Genomic DNA, 20,676 nt, shown 5'->3' on the forward strand with positions numbered 1-20,676 from the left:
TCTCCCCGTCGCCGATAGATTCCTAAACGGATCCCTCCCTGCGCGCAAAAGAACCGGACCCACGGAGTCTAGCAAACTTCGTGTGAGTTCAGCTGGAACAACTGACATAGTTGTTCAGACGACCGGACTACCTCAGAGCACAAGTTCCACGGAGCCTAGCAAACTTCGTGTGAGTCTATTCAGAGCTCTTTTGTACGAGTACTTTCTCCGGTTGACACGACGGGCTCGCGTGTTTAGAGCCTTCAGCCGGATTGGGCTAGAGTTCGCGAGTTTAGAACTCTTGTCCGCCTCTCTTCTTTCCTGTCTGTAACCTCAACTCAAGCAAGTTTTCCAGCCTGCACCGCGACCATCTCCGGTGTAAGTAAACAATCTTTCAATCAACCATTACGAGTCCTTGCCTAATTCTAGCGTGTCGCGCGTCCTCTCCGACCCCGCGTGCCCAGGCTGCTGGCCACAGCCCGCGCAGAGCACAAAAAAGGGCCCGGCTCGCGCCCGGCCCGCACAAGCAGCAGAGGAAACCATTGATCTAATTGTGGTCTGGGGCAAGGCTGAGGTCCAGAGACAACCTACCCCCTTGGAGACCTCTGCCAGCCTGAGCCTACTCCCCCTAGAGATCCCTACCAGCCTGAGCCTGGCCCCTCTGAAGACCCTTGCCAGCCTGAGCCTGGAAGCAATGGAAACCTCTGCCAGGCTGAGCCCGCCCCCCCGGAGACCCTTGCCAGGCTGAGCCAGTGCCCCCAGAGACCCCTGCCAGGATGAGCCTTCCCCCTGAAGACCCATGCCAGGTTCTCCACCTTGGGAAGAAAAACCCGCAGCATGCTTATAGGTTCGGCAGTGCTACGCTTGTTAGCACTACCAACAAAAAGGACTTGGGGGTCATGATTGACCACAAGATGAACTTGAGCCTGCAATGTGATGCGGCGGCTAGTAAAGCGAGCAAAACGCTGGCTTTAATCCACAGATGCTTCTCAACCAAAACCCAGGATGTCATTCTCCCATTGTACTTGGCCTTGGTGAGGCCGCAGCTGGAGTACTGCGTCCAGTTTTGGGCTCCACAATTCAAAAAGGATGTGGAGAAGCTTGAGAGAGTCCAGAGAACAGCCACGCACATGATCAGAGGTCAGGAAAACAGACCTTATGATGAGAGGCTGAGAGCCATGGGACTCTTCAGCCTGAAAAAGCACAGGCTCAGGAGTGATCTGGTGGCCACCTACAAGTTTATCAGGGGTGCTCACCAGGATCTGGGGGAACGTTTGTTCACCAGAGCGCCCCAAGGGATGACAAGGTTGAACAGTCACAAACTGCTGCAAGACCGTTTCAGGCTGGACATAAGGAAGAACTTCTTTACTGTCCGAGCCCCCAAGGTTTGGAATAGACTGCCACCAGAGGTGGTTCAAGCGCCTACTTTGAACGCCTTCAAGAGACATTTAAATGTTTATTTGCTGGGATCCTATGACCCCTGCTGACTTCCTGCCCCTGGGGCGGGGGGCTGGATTCTATGATCCTCCGGGGTCCCTTCCAGCCCTAGTGTCTGTGAAATCTAAAGTGCCTTGCACAAACTTGGTTAGAGAAGCTTGCTCGACTCCTGTTGCCTCCAACTGCAGCTAACAGTCTGTCAGGTTAATTAGCGCTAGATTCAATAACAAAACGTAAATTTTGTTAAGTTGTTTTACGAAGAAATTCCCTCCTGGATTCCCCAGAGGGGAAAGAGCCTTGAGCAATGCAAGTGACATCATGGGAATGTCAAGGATGGGTGGAACAAACAAGAGCCTGATGCGCCGGGGCTGGAGTGGAGTGAATGAACCCTCTTCTCGGCCTCAGAAGGTAGGTCCTCTAATGTCACGGAGGAGGCCCACAGGAGAAGCAGTCTCCAGGATGGATGAGACAAGCACATGGAAAATAAATTCCTACCTCACTCCAGGCACAGGGAAAGAATTGTTAAGCACTGTATCTGACCACTAGATGAAATAAAAAAGAAGATTTGCCCCTACTGTACACTCCAGTTCATTACAGGGCTTGAGACAGGGCGTGACCTCTCTTGGTTGGGTCTTGTCAGGTTAAGCCCCTTGGGGTCTAAGTGTTTGAATCAGCACTTACAGCTGTCTGCAATCATTTAAGGTTTGGACATCAAAACAACCAATTTCTGCCTGCCCCTCCCTACCCCTGGGGGTGACCCAGCTGCATCTGCTTCAGGGGGCAGGCGGGGAGGAATTTCCATGGAGCCTGCACCACTGCAGCTGGCCCTGTCAATTAGCCAATCGTAAACAGGCAAGGGGGTGGGGGAGCAGAAGAGAGAGTGTTAAGGCTCATTAAAGGTAACTAATTGCAACCTGGTAAAGAAGGGGAGGGAGGGAGTAAAAAAGAAAGAAAGAGAGAAATAAAAAGCTTGGTTTCCAGCAGGAAATTTTTAACTTTGGAAAAAATGTGTAAAAGCCAGGCCTCGTTTGTGTCAGAAAAGGAAAAAATCATTTACGATGCTCTGCTCGTTTTTATTGTTGGGAAAGCAAAACAAGCAGTTGCTGAGGTCAGTGAACCCTGTGCAATCACAGAAGCAACTAGGTGCGGACCTGTGGGTGGCAGAGTCTGGGTGTCAGTGTGGAATGGAGAGAGGAAAGCCATGCCTGAGATACCATGGATAATCCCCCAGACCAACCATGCAGTGCCTTGTGCAGATAGGCTAGGCTAAGAGTAGCTGGAAAGCAGGAGCAGGGTAGCTGGGATTCCTCTCTTTCTCCAGTGAAGGCAAAAGAAGCAGCCGTGGAGCCTGGCTGAGGTATCGGTAAGAATGCCAGTCCGATGGGCTGGATGGGAACACAATAACTGGAACACAAGGGAGGTCGTAGCACTTGTGCTGATTAGGCAGGAATCTGTTGATCCAAACCATCACCACCAACCATCCAGGTTGCACACGGCGGAAATTCAGAGTGGGTTGAAAACTTCAGCCTAGTACACTGCTTGCTTCACAGCTGTGCTTAACAATGAGATACATGTCCCTGGACTTACATGAGGATGAGGGATGCTCACTCAGAGGAAACAGATGAACCCCCTTGGGTCCCCTCTCGGGAACAAACGAGCATGTGCGCGCGCGCACACACACGCACACTCTTTTATACTGTCCAATCTTACCACCTGTCAAGAGTAATAGGTGAACATGAAGAGCTTACTTAGTTCCTGTGGCAAGAACATAGAATGGGTCTTACCCTCTCACTCCCTCATTCTGAATCTTTCCAGAGTTTGAAACTGAACTCAGACCTAATCAAAGTGGCTTTCACTTCTTTCTAAAGCTATGGGATGGATTGGTAGTGGGTCTTTGGTGATGCTTTCCGATACATCAGAGCTCTGCGAAGGATCTTAACTATTCATTCCCACTTTGCTAATTCTAATCTAGAGGATGGACTCAAGTTGTGGTGGATGTCTGAAGGGAGACCGGAAGAGGGACAGAAGTTGATTGTCCTTTCAGTCTGCCCAGGGCTGGGTCTTCTCAACAGCTAGGGAAGGTATCTTGATTTCCATCAATGTAATAGTTGAATGTGATTCCAAAGGCAAACAAAAACAACACCTTCTTCTTCTTCTTCAAAAAAGATGTTATCCTTTCCCTAATTTTCACCAGATGGGATCTTGTCAGAGCCCCATGTCACTGCTCCCCAGGCCTTCTTATACACAGAAAGAAACAAGAGCTAGCAGCCTCTAATGTGGAACAGATGCCTTGGTCCTTATCAGATCTTGGCTGGGATTGGAAACGGACGCGTTTCTGACAAGGACATTTTGGGGGCTCAGCTGTTATAACAAATGGCAGTGGGTGAGGGAGTCTTGGCATGACACGGGGCCTTCAGAAACACTGGCTCTTTCTTCAGCCACAACACACTTTGGTGCCAGGACTACTGGGGCTATGTAGCTCCTCACTTAGCAACCCAAGGTTTCACTGTCTCTTTTAGAAACCCTCCAAAATAAAAAATCAGGAGACAACCTGTAAAGACCTTTGGGGCTACGTCACTATGTGATGCTGTCTGGGCCTCTGGAGTTTATCTGCAATGTGACACTGGCAGGGTCCCTGATGCTGTACTGCTATGTGAGACATCACTGGTATTACCTTCAAGTCAGTCACCTGTGGGAACCAGCCATGCAGGAGTTGTCAGATGGGCTGCTCACGGGTGCAGCTACTTCAGACTCCACTTTGTTCTAAAGCTTGACATAGTTCCTGTGCCTACAACATCCTTAGGACATGAGGCTTCATCCTGTGGAGAACTCATTCTATCACCTTCAGTTGAACCTCACAGGAGTGTTTGCATTCAGTTCTCTTACTACTTCATCCTGTCTCCATTTTCAAGACAAGCTTTTCTCCAGACTCCCCACAGAGAAGCCACAGAGTGACAGTATCATTTTTGAGGGTGGAACTCTGGATTATCCCAATGAAACTGGGATATCCTCCAAACCAGCAGCGCTGAACAATCCCTATGTGTAATGCCACAGAGTTCATGAATCAGGGTTAAGATGCAGTGATGGTAATGTCTCTCAGGAGTGATGGTGGGGGCAGAGGGTGTGTAGTTATTAGCAGCCTATCAGTCTAGGGTCTAAAGCGATGTCAACAACTACAGAAGCAAAGCCAGAAAGCCATGTGCTGTATAACTCACCGTACCTATCCCATCACTATTTATTATTAATAACAATAATATTTTGTGTTTCCCTAAAGCAATGGAGATCTTTTGTTAGAGTAGTATCAGTATCTCAGTTGCTTCAAACAAATCTCAATGATTTTTCCAGCATCTCAGTATAAAATTGTGGTTCTTCTGCAAGGGTACTGAGGCCTATGGATTCTCTGGTGGGCTGAATGCCTACTGTTAGACTGGGCATTGCTTTTCTATGTCTCTTGTCATAAGATTTCTAGCTGCTTCTTTTAAATTTGTATTTGTCTGATGGATAATTGCCTGATTCTGTTACAAGTAAAGTCCTTGATCGTTGCCATCCATGCTGGAGAAACTAGTCCATCTACTGCTGTCTTTTGAAGGTATACCTTGTGTAACCTGGGTGGCGGCCCAATAGTTGCCACCCCTGCCCTATATCAGGGATGGTGTGGTGAGAGTGGGGCAGGGCTGTGGGCCAGCACCAATTTACTTTCCAGCCAGCCCCTGCTCCCCACAGAGCAGCCCGTGGTCCCAAGAAGGTCTAACACGTAACTGATTTAACTATTTACACTTTATTTACAAAACAAGAATAATAGGAAAGGTTATTTACAAGTGAACTTAAATGGCATAACCAGAATCATAAAACAAACCAGAATGCATTAGTCAACCCTTGACTCAAGAACCACAGGAAGGGTAACTGGCAGTTTTCAGCCACTGCTGAGATGCTACCATAAGGAAGCAAGGTGCTCACTCCCAGCAGCTCCAACAGGCTTCCCAATAAGTGACAGACTGCAACAGGTTAAGCTCTTTTGGTCTGCAGCAATCAAATTGTATCAAACCCCAACCTCCAAAGAAGCTGATGGTTGCCAGGAGGGTCAAAAGACAAGTAACAAAGTAGGTTCCTGCAGCAATCAGCATGACCCAAGCACAAAGCTCAGGGACTCCATCCGCTGACAATCAGCTGCAGAATAAGGGATAGGACTGAGTCCCCTCTGGGGCAGTCAGTGGCAGAGGGTCAGCAGCACAGGCAGCTCCCAGGAGTCATTACTCTAAACCCCTGCTCTAGATGACTGGCTGGGCACCCCACACGCCTTGCAGCTCACCAATCCCGCTCCAAGCGCCAGCCTACGCCCCGAGCTCCTGAGAACCCTCATCCTGGCGCTTTGCTGCTCCTCAGATCCCAATGCCTTGCCTGCTGCTGTCCCGCTTCCCCCTAGGAAGGTAAGGTGTTTCCTCAACTCACTGGCCCAGCTCCCTGCTCCAGATAAGGATGCTGCCTGCGCTCCTGGCCGCTGCTTCTTCTCCGCAGTGGAGTGGGGGGCTGGCTGCCACCCCTAGCCTCCGGGATGCCCGGCACATCCAACACACTGCAATGGGGCCTTGGGGCACCAGCTCCCTGCCCCAAGCCCTGGCCACTGCTCCCTCTCTGCTGCAGGGCTGGAGGCACGGCCAACTGCTGGTGCCTTCTCCCAGAGCCTTTAAGGCTCTTCAGAGGGGTCTCTGCTCTCTTTGCTGTGTCAGCTCACCCCAGCTCTTCTTAGGCCTCCTGTGTCATTCCCTAGAGTCACTGTCAGCAGCCCCCATTCCCATTCAGCTGCTGTTTTTATTCCCTCCAGCAGGCCCCCCCTGGCTTGCAAGCCAGCCAACCAGGGCTCAGAGTGGCTGGCCCCCAACTCCAGCCATTCCCCTTCCATGCAAATGAGGGGACTGAAAACCCCTTCTTTGATTGGTTTCCCCTTTTCCACAGGGCAGGGCTCCCCTGCTCCACCCTTGGGGTCGCTCAGAGTTCACCGGCACTGTTTCTTGCCCAGGGTAAGTATCTTATGCCAATCTGGTGAGCCCACATTAGCAGTCTGTTACCCTTGTTTTAACCTAGACCAGAGTAGGCAACCCCCGGCATGGGCACCAGTGTGTGGCATGCAAAGGAATTTTGCTTGGCACGCATGCGTTGGGGCAGACGACAGGGAAAGGGCTGAGGCTGCACTGCCACAACAAGGATCGGGCCCCTTGCAGTTCCTCTTTTGTCTACCCCTGGCATGTCAACATCTTATGAGTCAAGCTTGCAGGTGTTTTCGGCACTCTGCCCAAAAATGTTCCCGACCCCTGATTTAGACCTAATTTCTTCCTGTCTAATTTGGGGGTTTCAGGAAAAATGCAACTAGTTGCCTTCTCTGTGTAAATCCTGGATAAGGCTCTTTGAAAGAAGCATTAACTGATTACAAAACTCACATTGTTAAAACCAGTGAATTGTTTGATGAACAGTTTTTGTAATTGCTCCAACAGCTCTATGTGTTTGTCTTCCCAGGTCCAGACAATATTATTTTCCAACAGTCCCTTAAAAAGTCTATTCATAGTAGATAAATTTTATCATTACTATTGCTTCTACTACCACCACCACCACTGCTGTGTTAGTAGTGCTCAGAGGCTGTAACTGAGATCAGACATTGCTTGCGTGAATTTGCTGCTATACATACACGCACTAAAAGACAGTCCCTGCCGTAAACAGTTTACAACCCTGGGCATTGATCCAACAAAGATTCAGGGAAGTGCTTAACTTGACACACCAGGATAAGCTCGCTGGCTTCAATGGAGCCACTCATAGTGCATAACATTAAGTACGTACATAAATCTTTGCAAGATTGGGCCCCAAATACACTAAAATCTATGTATATCCACTTAACAATGTGCAGGGAGCATTTCAATGATTGAATCAATTTTACCTGTATCACCAATTAAGCGAGATTTGCTTATCCTGCCTTTGAAACAGATACGGTCTGTCAGATCAATTGTTCACTTCCTTTGTTGCTTGATGTTGGCATTTTCTCTTACCTTGTCAGCTATATGCAGACCCACTGATAGGGCAATCATGGAAGACAGTCATCCTCAACTGCAAGGGACTGCAGAAGATTTCTCTTACCTTGCTCTTAGCAAACCTGCCTCAACCTTTTGTTATGCTGTAAGGTGCTCTGTCCCAATAAGAACATCATATGGCACAACTTAATTCCTTTATTTTCTTTTCTGCCAAGATCTTATTTCTCTTTGAAGTGCTTTAGGCAATGGGCTAATACCAAACACCATGCACCTATATTTAAATTCCAGGTTCTCCTGTATGATGAGGTTGCTTCTTGCCACGCTGCCACAGATTCCGGTTGAAGAACTGGCATATCCAATACCACGAGGCTCATTTTTGTTTTTAAATCACCTTCTCATGGCGTATAGCTAGTGTAGTGGTTCCTATAGCATGTTTCCTCTTCTCTGTTGTTCCTGGCACAGGAGAATGTGGCTGGTGGAAATGGGAGGTTGGCCAGGATCCTCATAAACTGTGCCAATCTCCCAGCTGTACCTTTCTACCATGTGGTGCTCTTAGCATCCAGCATATGCTACAGCAGCCCTCAGTCTAGGGGACCCACCCTGTACATGGATGCCATGATGGAAAGCAGAGCAAAGATGAGCTCCATGGTATCTTTGCCCACACACCAAGCTGTGCTATTTATAATTCATTTGGATGCCAGGATCTGGCCCAGACAGTTCAAATGGTGCATTAAGTCCCTAGCTTAGAGCTTCACTCATCCAGTTTTGTTTGCCAGAAGGCATGTCTTGAACCTAACACTGAGGATATTTTTGCTTCTGAGAGCTTAGCTGCTACTCCTTTGACAGTTTGCACTGGAGAATGCTCATGTTTTATGGCTTTATTTAAATTACAGGGATTAATGCATAACCATTCTTACTTTGGCTTTCCAGTTACAAGTGAATTAAAACTGTACATTGTTCTATAATTTCAACACTCCCATCTGCAATATTACAAAGTTGTTTTTATACTCTGCTGTTGGATGTCTCACTAGAATTCCTAGTTTGTCTGTCTTAATTGTCATCCTATATACTGAAATACATTTGGGAATGCTGTGAGGGTGTTGGTCTTTGCTCTTTGTATGTCATTCTGTTCAGTTCCAGAAAAATATTTTTGCAAATATCTTCAGCATTAGGCATGAAATAAGTTTCTACCACAGGTGCTTCAAACTCTTTAATCAGTGATACCAGTTTTTACAATGAGAAGTAATAGCTACAATGAGAAGTAATAGCTACTTATCTCTGAACTGCTATTTCATTTCCTGTGTGTGAGGCAAGCCTTGACTTCAGGTACCTGCTCAGTTTCCTGAGACAGACTGCTCTGTCTTTCGCCTGAAATGACCTTATATTATGCTCCATTGTCCCAGTTTAACGTGCTCAGCCATTGTCCTACAATTGTATTTGTTGAGCAAAGCTGAATGCTTCACAGATGTTTTCTCCTACAGAAAGATTTGTATCACTACCTGTTTTTCCTGCATACTGTATTTGTGGACACTCTGGGCCTTGAGTTACATGGCCCATCTTTAACACATCACCTATTCTGTTCCCTCTGGCTTTGCAATTGTTTGGCTCTTATTCTCATCCACATTCAGTTATGCTGGGCAGAAAACATTCAGCTCTTAGGCTGAATATTATTTTGGTCTCTGGGCTGCTTTATAGCCTCATCTGCAGAAAATAACAGAGGGCTCAAATCCATATTTCAACACCCTTTTATACACCTGAAGCAAAGCTAAAGATTGAACATAGAAGCAAATCAGGACTTCTGTCATTGTGAGCACTTTCACTTCCCAGTACCTGCAAGTTTCCAAGTGACAACACAGAGGAGGTGATTTATAAGCAATCTAACTGGGGCATGGTAAGTAAAATGGACCCTGGTGCGGTTCTGCTCTTTTGTCTGTCTCAGCACTCAGCTGAGCTGAAGCAGCTCATTAACTACACTGTTCTCTGCATGAGAATTAGCAGTCTGTTGGTGCTGAACAGATGTTATAGATCCCATGGTGGAAATGGTGTCCATTAAGTTATTATTCATATCCTGATAGCTGCCAAGGCATCATCCATTGTGCAGAGCGCTGGCCAAACAAATTGTAAGAGGCAACAATTGTTCAAAAGACCTTGCAATATAAATAAACAAGTTACAGAAAAAAATGCAGGAAAGGAAGTGTGACAGTCCCCATTTTATATCTCGGGAATCAGACTCAGAGAGATTAAGTGACTGGTCCAAGATCTTGCAGGGAGTTTGCAGCAAGGCCAGACACTGAACACCGATCCCCTGAGTTGTGCTGCAGTGTCCTAACTGCAGAATCAGCCTTCTGCTTAACATATGTAACTTAGTAGGGGACAGGCTTAGTGCAAATGTTCACCTGGCTTTGTCAAACTTTGCAACATTCCAGGGTTGCTGACAAATTCAGCCAGTGCGTCAAGATAAGGCCCCCAAAAATGTAGCTGGCAGAAACCTGCCTTTTGCTTGCAGTGAATAAATACTAGGAGCTTGAGTGGCATTTGCCTCCTGCGGGGCAAAGGTGGAAGGAAATGTAAAGAGCTCATCCTTTGGTTTGGCTGAGCAAGTAGACTCATTTTGTAGAGTTCCCCCAGTGAATGGCATCGTGGGGCTGCTCCTTCTCTGTTCACCCCCTCACCCCCCCCCAACAATGTATCCTTCCCTGCCATAGAAAAGCAGTAGCATCTGCACGTCGTGTTTATAGATTCCTGTCACTTCCTCACCTAGCTGGGATTTCTGTTGCTTCCCCTGAGCCTGAATGGGCAAATGGAGTCCCAGATGAGGCTCCAGGAACATCACCATGTCAGAAGCCACTGAGAAAAATTATCCCCATACCTTCTCCCTCTGCCTAGCCTGCAGGCAGCCAGCAGCAGTTTGCCCCAGGCTGCCTCTGAGCTCTGTCCCTAGGACTAAAAGGTAAGTGAATGAACAGGCTCTGAGGAATGGGAGCCCCCACCCCAAACATTACAGTCTGTGGTTTGGCTGTAAATCGTAGCAGAATTGCCTCTTAATGGAGATGCTTTACCCTGCCCTAATACTCTGCAATTACTCCCTGTGAGGATATCAGAACAGGACTTGTCCTGACAGACTTCAAGCTGCTGCCTTTTGCTGTGTGGATTAGGAAGTCAAAGCCACCGTGCATTTCATTGGATGAGGCCAGGGCCTCTCTTGCTACTCCACCCTTAACCCTGAAAATAAAGATGCCTGAAAGAAAGCCAGAGGAGGAAATGCACTGAGTCCCTCCCACGGCTTAGCAGTGTGTGGAAATAAATCCGACTGGTACTTTGAATTCTCTCTCTCTCACATACACAAATGCATGCACACACACAGACAGACAGACACATGCACACCTTCCCCCTTTCCACCCCCAGCCCCAGCCTAGTGTCTTCCTGTCTGAAGAGCTTCTCTAGTAGCTCGTGCTCACACATGCGTGTAGGGGGGCACTTAAATCCCAAGCAAAAAATATAAGCAAGCTAACAACAGCCTCTATTTTCATAGCTCCAGGTTATGATAATGTCAAGACATTTCCAGCAGAGCTGGATACATACATGATGAGTTGATAGGAGCTCATGCAAACCTCCATTCACCTCTCGGACTGAGCCATGGAGGACTGGAAATATTTGGCCAATGTAATTCCACCATTTTAAATTTTTTTTCATTTTAGTGCTCCTTCTGCTCTCCCCGGTTTGTCCTGGGACCAGTTTGTGTGAGAAAGGCCTTTCTGGTTCTCTCACGGGAACAACATGGAGATGTGATGTACAGGAAACTTCATGTGAGTTCCAGCCTGATTTTTGTAGCAAAGAAGCTGGCACAAGCCTCTGACCCATACATAAAGATATGAGTTCTTTTCATAAAATACTCTGCAAGACCTGCTTCTGTTCCCAATGCATTCATGGCTGTGCAAATCTGAAGGAAGAGAGGTGACACTGCCCCAGATCTGCAGTGTAGAGTAAGCTAGCATTGACCAAGGCCTCTATGACAACAGCTGGCAGTACCCAGAGCACTGCAGGGCCAGGAGTTCTCTGGAGTGGGCCATGAGGGCATGTCTACATGGCATTTGGAAGGGCTGCTGTGAAGCACTCTCTCCACATATTCATTGTTGCTCTGAACACATCAAAACCCAGGTGATGGAACTGCCTTCAAGCTGTCCTGAGTGTGTGCCAATAAGTACAGCTGATACGAAGAGCCTGAAAACGGAGCCAGCCATGTACTTGGGGTCATACAGTGGCTGCACTGCCTCCTTTCTAAGTGAGTGGTTAAGGTCAGGGATAGATTGTGGGGAGGGGGTTGTACAGTGGTGCAGTTGCCCTCCCTTTCCCCTCTGCCCTTCTTTGATTCCTGATTCACCCAAAGTTTAAAAATAACCACCTGGCAGTGGCAGCAGCATTTCTATTCAGGCAGCACTGAGGGAGTCAGTTGACTTATGGCTCATTATAATCTTCCTGATTCATTCTGAACATTCTGAAGGATGGCCAATCTTCTAGATAGGGTTTTAAACTAAGATCGAGGAAACACTGATTGGCGCTTGCCCAGAGACCGACATACAAGAAAGCTCCATAGGTCACTAGGTACTAGGGACACTAGGAGATTCACTCCTGCAAGACCTGAGGGAATGGTTCTCCCTTAGCATGACAAGAAATCAATCGTCTCAATTGGAGGACTCAGGTGCCTGTACGCTAATGCCAGGAGCATGGGGAACAAGCAGGAGGAACTAGCCTTCCTACTCTCCAGTGGGCATTACAATCTAGTAGGGATTATGAAGGCCTGGTGGGACTGCTTACATGATTGGAGCGTAGCCATAGAGGGCTACACCTTGCACAGAAGGGACTGAATAGGGAAGAAAGATGGAGGTGTAGCTCTCTATGTGGGGAAGCAATACACCTCCTTGGAGGCTGACATAGGATCCAAAGATGAGCGGCTCAAAACCCTTTGGGTCAAACTGTGGAAGGGGGAGGGAGGGGGGCGCAACAAGAGAGACTGAACTGTAGGTGTATACTACAGACCACCAAACCAGGGGGAGGAGCTCAATCTGGAATTCTCTCAAGAACTGGCAGAGGCCACACCTGCATGGGACATGGTCATCATGGGCGACTTCAATTATTCAGACATCTCTTGGGAGGAATACTCGGCTAAGTTGGATTGGTCACGTTGCTTCCTGACCTGTATTGAAGAGTTCTACCTGACTCAGGAGGTGCACAGGCCAACCAGAGGTAACGCTCTCTTAGACTTGGTCTTGGCTAAAGGAGAAGAACTGGTGAGCGACTTGAATATAGAGGATAACCTGGGCAACAGTGACCATGAAACCATCATGTTCACTGTCCATCGCAAGGCAGGCAAATCAGCTAGCAGGGTTGAAGGTTTCGACTTCAAAAAAGTGAATTTCAACAAGCTCAGGGCAATAGTAGGGGAAGCGCTGCATGACCAAGGACCGAAGGTGAAAGGAGTGCATGAAGAGTGGTCGTTCCTCAAGGACATGATCCTTGAAATACAAAAGAAGACCATTCCCATGCGAAGGAAAGGTAGCAGAAGGGCTGGGAAGCCCACTTGGTTTATTAGGGATATCATGGACCTCTTGAAAAAGAAGAAAGAGGCATACAAATAAGACAGTCCCCAAGGAGGACTATACAACAATGGCCCGCACTTGTAGGGAGCATATTAGAAAGGCTAAGGTGATGACTGAATTTCAACTACCAATAGAAATCAAGGACAATAAGAAGCTCTTCTTTAGGTATGTAGGGAACAGGAGGAAAACAAATGGAAGCATGGGGCCATTGCTTAACAACTCAGGATGGCTGGTTACCGACACTCAGGAGAAAATGGAACTCCTAAATGACTATTTTGCTTTGGTATTTCACCGGATCAAAGGGAAAATTATGCTAAATAGGATACAGACTGGACATGGTGGGAATGACTACCTTCCTATTGTTGACATTGACCTGGTGCATTATCAGTTAGAAAAGTTAGACATTTATAAGTCAGCAGGACCAGATGAACTTCATCCAACAGTGCTGAAGGAGCTGGCCGAAGTCATCGCGGGACATCTGGCAAAACTCTTCCAAAACTTGTGGTGCTCAGGGGAGGTCCCTGAAGACTGGAAGAGGGTCAATGTTGTGCCCATCTTCAAGAAGGGGAAGAAAGAGGACCCAGGCAACTACAGGCCAATTAGCCTAACCTCTATTCCAGGGAAAAACCTGGAAAAATTCATCAAGGAGTCTATGTGCAATAGGATAGCCCGGCAGAAAGTAGGATTTTGAATGACAGCCAGCATGGCTTCATCATGGGCAAGTCTTGGCTTACCAATCTCATCTCCTTCTATGACCAGGTAACTCTCCACCTGGATAATAAAGAGGAGGTTGACATTGTATACCTAGACTTCCAAAAGGCTTTTGATCTGGTATACCATGATGTTATCACAGGAAAATTGGAGGAGGCCAGATCATTGGAGGAGGCCAGTGCAGGCTTAAAAATTGGCGGAGGCCAGGTCAGTGGAGAAGGCTGACTGCTGGCTTAACTGCTCAACAGTCAGGTGGGTAGGAAGCTGGCTGCAGGGTAGGACCCAGAGAGTTCTAATGAACAGATCTGTGTCATCCTGGAGAGAAGTGGCCAGTGGTGTCCCTCAGGAGTCTGTGCTTGGGCTAGTGCTTTTCAAAATCTTTATCAATGATTTGGATGTGAGGGTAAAGAGCTCACTGGCCAAGTTCACAGACAACACCAAGTTGTGGGGGAGTGTGGCCATGCTTAAAGATAGGCTGCAGATATAGGTGGACCTAAACAGGCTGGCAAGTTGGGCGGATCAGAACCAGGTAAAGTTCAACGTTGAGAAGTGTAAAGTGCTCCATCTGGGGATGAACAATCCCCAACATACTTATAGGCTCGGTGGCACCAAGCTGACTAACACCATGACTGAAAGGAACCTAGGGGTAATAATAGACTATTGTATGAACATGAGCCGTCAGTGCGATGCTGTAGCCAGAAGGTCAAACAATACTCTAGCATGCATCAACATCACAAGCAAAACCAAGGAAGTGATTCTTCTGCTTTATTCAGCATTGGTGAGACCACATCTGGAGTACTGCGTCTATCTCTGCATCCTGCACTTCAGCAAGGACGTGGAAAAGCTTGAGAGAGTCCAGAGAAGAGCCACCTGTATGATCAGAGACTTGCAAGGCAAGCCACATGAGGAAAGGCTGAGGGACTTGGGTCTCTTCAGCCTAAAAAAGAGAAGGCTGAGAGGGGACTTGGTAGCAGCTTACTGCTATATCAGGGGGCTCGGCAAACAACTGTTCACCAGGGCTACCTTGGGGAAAACCAGGAGTAATGACCACAAACTCCTGGAAGACTGTTTCAGGCTTAACACTAGGAAAAAGTTCTTCACAGTTAGGGTGTCCCGACTGTGGAATAAACTCCCTCCAGAGGTGATGTAATTACCTACCCTGGAAATCTTCAAGAGGAGACTGGACAGTCACCTCTCTGGGGTCACCTGACCCCAGTTGTCTTTCCTGCCTTGTGGAGGGGGCTGGACCCAATGATCTTGCACGGTCTCTTCCAGCCCCTTACAATCTATGAATCTATCTATGAACTCTTCATTCCACAGGTGTTAATGACTATTTCTCCTTTTTTAATGGTCTTGATATTCCATTAATCAAACTATCCTCTTTTTCTGCAATTCTGCTGTCTGTTAGTGTCTCCTGGTAATGTAACTCCTATTTTACAGCCTGGCAGACTGTTTTTAACTCTAGCTAAAACTCCTGTGTGGAAATAACTTTCAGTGAAACACTGGGTGCATTGGCAAGATGCTCAGGAAGTCTTGATTTTGTTTTATGAATCTGAAAAGAGATATACATTTCATTGTAATGACTAGAGGGCTAATGAAACAACATCTTTTGATTATTTTTTACCCAGTTCCTGGTATTTTTATACATAATGTATGATATAGCAAATTAATGCATTTTTCAATAAAGGAATACTTGTTTTTGCTTTGATCTTAAAATGAATAATTCACCCCTAGGCCTTTAGCATATTAGTAAAACTTCTAGTTCCTTTTTAATTGGAGAAAATAATGTGTTGTGCTGTATGTGAGAATGCACCACACCATCTGCAACCCCTTTTCAAAATCTTAAATCCATCTTTGGGTATGTTGTGCACATATTTATGGTGCTCTTGGGCTTGGCAGTACTAGCTAGAGTGAAGTCAAATTCTGGAGGGATCACTAAGAGGAAGGGATGACTTTGTGGCCTCTTCCAGTGAGGGAGGTTAAGCCCAGCACAGGCTAGTGCCCATCTGTTTACTGTGTGAGGATGGAGCTCAGGGCTAGAACAGCAGGTGCTGAGGGATGGAACAAAAGCAGGAATAAAGTCCTACCTCAGTGAGCTTCCAGTATCAACGCTTTGAAAGCAGGGGTGTGTATGGGTAAGAGTGAAGCCTGTATGTGCGTGACAGAGTGAAAGAGAGAGGAGGGAAAGGGAGAGAGGAAATAATGGCAGGGAGAGCCAGGGGAGATTTCATTGCAGCTACAGTTCCTGCAAATCCCCTCCCTACCCCCCCAGAGGAAATGACTCAGGGCTTTTTCGAGAAACCACAAGCTGACAAATTTGCTGCCTGCCCTGCTGCTTTTGTGCTGGGTTGCAATATTTAGGGAGTACTTTCCCCTCACAGCTGTTACCTGGGAAATCGCATGGTGGTGGCTGAGGTGGGGTGGATCAGAGGCATACTGACCCATGCCTGGGGACAGCAAAAGTACTCCTAGAAAGTGTCTGAGCTGCATGTAGCCCTCAATGCCAGTGATGCTGGAATGAAGATGTGCGAGAAGACGACACTGGTTTAATTTCAGTCCAGCTTTCCTGGCTTTCTTGCCATGGGCGACTGGTGTATCCTAGGTTGGGGGGCACACTTGCCCCCACAGCGGCCAGTCAGCAACTGAGGAGGGTCCCCCCACTGGTTGTGAGCACCAACCCGGAAGTGCCAGCGGCGCTACTCCTGGTGCCCCCACTCCCTAGCCAGCGCTCTCGGGGGGGGGGGGGCACCAGTGCTCCTGCCTGTCCCCCCGTCTGTCACCTAGGTGGGGAACGCTGCTGTGAGGGGGTGCACCAGTGCTCTCAGGGTGTGCACATGCACCCCCGTGCACCCCCTATGCATCGCCACTGTTTCTTGCCATGCAGTGGGATCCATCAGCTGTCACCACTCAGTGGCAGCCCAGGGCCCTGGTACATGAAAACTATGGCACTAGGATCCTCAAATTCAATGTGAAACCCCTAACATAGGGATCCAAGCAGTCCCTTCCTTCCTACACACCTGAGAGGGAGGAAGGCACTAGGCTGAATGGTACATCAGGAAGGACTATGCCCAAGCCCTGCAAAGCTAAGGGAGGGGGCCTCTCATGGGTCTCACATGGGGAGTAGGTGCCTGAGTGCTGACGCCCAGCTGTGCATCAGGTCTCAGCATGGCATTCCTTGATGCCATGGCAACACTGGGGGGAGGGGGTGGAGCTTGGCTGACCCACTCCCAACTCCTCTCCCCCAAAAATGTGCCCTCAAAACTGTCACAAACCTCCAGCACACTCAACCTCTCTTTGTTCCAGAGCTACTGCATGATGAGCACTGCTTGGGTAACATCAAATCTATTGAGCATGATGGCCAGGGAGACATGCTATGGAGGTCCAGAAGTGGGGAGTGCAGGTACTCACCTGTCCCCCGTAGCATTCTGGGAGTCCCTAGGGAAGGAAACTGCCCCTTGGCAAAATCAGTAAGCAAATGCTCCATGAATTTCTGGAGATGTGGTGCTCATTTACAGATCATATGCCATACCAACACGCCCCCCCCCAGTTCCAACTCCATTCCTGCAGTGATTTCCTGGAGGGGACTCATGCTTTTTTCTGATGCAAGATATTCAGTGCAATGTGCTCATGGCTAGATGGGATAGCAGGGGGGTGCTGTTTCCAAGGCCGTTGCCACGGCAAGTCTCTGAAAGGCTAATGGCACTTTGGAGGGAGCACAGAATCCCCAGGCTAGGGGAAAGCTGGCTGCCGAGGTGAGACGCACATGCACGGCGGCCTGCCAACTCAGCTGCTCGGGTTATTAAAAATGATTAGCTCTCCGTTTCCTAATGACCTGGCTGTGAGGCAGGTCTCACCTCCCCGTGCCAGACCCAGCCTCTGCTGTGCTCCTTCTGCCGCTGCTGCTTTTCACTTTATGAGGCGCTTGTTAAAACTGTGAAGTTTCTCTCCTCTCCACATCCACGTTCTGCTAAATCCCTGGGGGAAGGGGGTGGGAGGTGGGGCAAGGAGTAGTTTTTCTATATCAGGCCTAGCAGCCTGGATTAGCAGTATGCAGATCCCAAGCACATCTTCAATGGACAAGCTACAGTAAGCCACAAATATGTCGTACCTAGAAATTATTATGATCTGCTAGGAGGGCACCCTTTGCGGGCCAAATGTGTATATTTTAAACTCATTCTGTTGCTACCCAGTTAAACTCTCTTCCCCCTCGCTCTTCCTGAAAAATCAGCAGTCACTGCTTGCAGGCTGATCTTACATCAAAAGAGCATTTTTGGTTTAGTGCTGCTTTTGACCTGCAATGCTTTTATGAAAAAGCAAACCAAGGCACTGATTCTCACAATCCACCCTGGCACCCCAGAGCCAGGTACAGGATAGGAGGGTCACTCCCAGAACAGATGCTTAGTAACTATCATCTGGCATAGATATCAAGGTCTGAAAATTACAGAAGCCCCTAGTCTCCCAGGCTAGACACTACCTCTCCCACTAGCCTGGGAATTAGTAAATAGCACAAGGCAAACCTCAGAACAGTACAGCCACTTTGGCTTGAATGCATAACCAAAACTCCTTTGCATTGTCCTGCATCTCTGGCATATAGATAACTAGCCTTGAAATACTGAAAAAAAAGCCTGGCTCATGGCTGTATGCTAGGGCATTTCAGCTTCTAGAACCCAGAAGGAAACAGGCAGAAGGAAAATGTGAGCAATCATAGGGGGATTTTTTTCTTCCAGATTCATTTTGAAATGTCTCTATGCTAGATGTGTAGAAAACCTCACTGGCAGCTGGGGGAGAGAATGATTTTTTCCATTGCTACCTTGAGCACCTAAGGGTGCCTGTAGACATGCAGGGACACTGCTCCAATGTGCTGTAATTACAGCACATCGGAGCAGACTCCATTAACTGAGTCTACTGGAGTGTGTTAATTAGTGCACTCCAGCAGCCTCCATGCCTCGTGTATTCAGCAAAATGGCAGCAGGAGCATTTTAACTAAAGCTCTTTGAACGAGCTTTAGTTAAAGTGCTCTCACTGCCATTTTGAAGCATGGGCTGCTGAATACACAAGATGGTGGAGGGGGGCTGGGGGGGAGGGGGGGGACACCTTTCATTAGAGTGGCTGTAATTAACACCTCTTCCCCCTCCGCCTTCAGCACATGTAAAGATGCCCTAAGTGCTTTTCCAAGGAAACTAATGAAATGTGGCTGGTAGCTGGACGAAGCATTAAGTAAACTGCCCTGAATATATTGCCCATCTTATGGTAATTGTAGGTAGAGAAGTATTTTATTCTTTTAAATTGAAACAAGAAATGAAATGAAAAAGCTGAAGACCAATCTGATCCCAGGAGCTGGCTAACTTGTGCAGATGAGATAGATACCTTCTGAGCTGTCTCTCCTTAATACGTAAAGCTTTCTGTGTTCACCCACAGGCTTAAGATGGATATTCCATCATTCTTTTGCAATGGATACATACTTCCTTTATTCTTATCATTACAATGTGCTACATGCTAGAGAGGAAGCCACACTCCCTTCCAAAAGAAGGTCACCATCCTAAATTAGACAAAGAGATTGGGGGTGAAATCTTGGCTTCAGTAGAGTCAATTGCAAAACCCATTGACTTGAATGGGGCCAGGATCTGAGTCCAGATGAATAATGTTTTTGGTGATGGTCAAGGTGATGCAGGCTGTGTCTTTTGTTATGTGAAGCACACCTCCCTTGGCAGAACTATTATCACTCATGGGGCTTCATTGAGGAAATGTGCTTGAGGAGGGATCTGAGTGAAGAAAGAGGCTTAATCTCAGCTTGGTTCCGGAGCACTGCCAAACTCAGAGCTAAAACCAGGGTAAGGAGAGATCCACATGCCAAAATAACTGGTGTTTTCCAGGTAGGTCACAGAATCAGGCTGTAATTCTGAATCCAAAATGGTTCTTAGCTGATTCTAGTGGTGATAAACTAATAACTTTGGCTGCAATTAACAGGAGCAAAATTAACAGGAGCCATGAGCGCTCAACATCTCTTAAAAATCAGGCCATTCCAGTGGCTCTGTACTAGAAAATTTAGATCAGTGTAACCAAAAGCAATAAGTGCCAGCAGTACAAACTCCTAAAATGGATGCTCTCAGTCAGGCAAACCCATGTGCTAATCTTTTGCTTTAATCTAAATCACTTCTGAGAGCGACTTAAATACTTTTAAGTGCATCTACATTAGTGGTTGGCTCTGTATCACTAGATCAATTTTAAATCAATTTACTTACCATACAGCAAGTTTTCCAACACAGACGAGGCTTTATATACTTATATATATGGACCCCTAGAGACTAAGGTGATGGATGCATTAGAAATAAGAAATACAAATTTAGATTAGGGATGGATGGATTCCATCCTGGTTGTCTGTATAACAGAGACTAAAATGCTCCCACTGATGACATGCTTAGTTCCTCTGCAGAAGACAAGCCTAGCAACCTTCCATTTTATTTGTTTGCCCTCAGATTGCTCTGTCGCTTCATCCATTCATATGCAAAGGTGCAGAGGTGTCTGCCTCAGAAGAGAGGCAGCCAGAGGAAGAGAATTGATGGTGACTGGAATGTAGGGAGGGGCAGGAGGAGAAGGGAAGTCCACATGGGAGTAAGCAGCTGCATCAAATAAGAAGAAATAGATTTTTTTTTTTTAATGTAGTCCTCATTTAAGGAAGGACACAGTGCAGCCAAGAGATGGATGGGAGAAAGAGGAGGGATGGATGGAGAGGAGAGGGCTTAGGGAACGAGAATAGGCAAAATGGGTAGCAAAGAGGGGTGTACAGATCCTATGTGGACAGTCTCCCACCCAAAGACCCTCTCCTTGCCTTACCTTTGCAGGCCTTGCGGTCGGCGATGGATTTGCTCAGGTCCCGGTAGAAACCTTCCTTGCAGTAATGGCAGTGGCGGCCCGCGGTGTTGTGCCGACAGTTG

General features: G+C 47.5%; 1 protein-coding gene across 1 annotated transcript in view; it reads right to left on the reverse strand.

Annotated features, from left to right (window-relative positions):
- Nucleotides 1-20,676, reverse strand: part of NTN3 (netrin 3) — a 92,832-nt gene that overhangs the window by 30,009 nt on the left and 42,147 nt on the right. Inside the window, 1 exon segment of the mRNA XM_006015582.2 lies at nt 20,576-20,676. This exon segment is cut by the window's right edge and continues 10 nt beyond it. Within this exon segment, the coding sequence (XP_006015644.1) occupies nt 20,576-20,676 (101 nt within the window).

Source organism: Alligator sinensis, unplaced genomic scaffold (genome assembly GCF_000455745.1).
Source record: "Alligator sinensis unplaced genomic scaffold, ASM45574v1 scaffold404_1, whole genome shotgun sequence".
NCBI lineage: Eukaryota > Metazoa > Chordata > Crocodylia > Alligatoridae > Alligator > Alligator sinensis.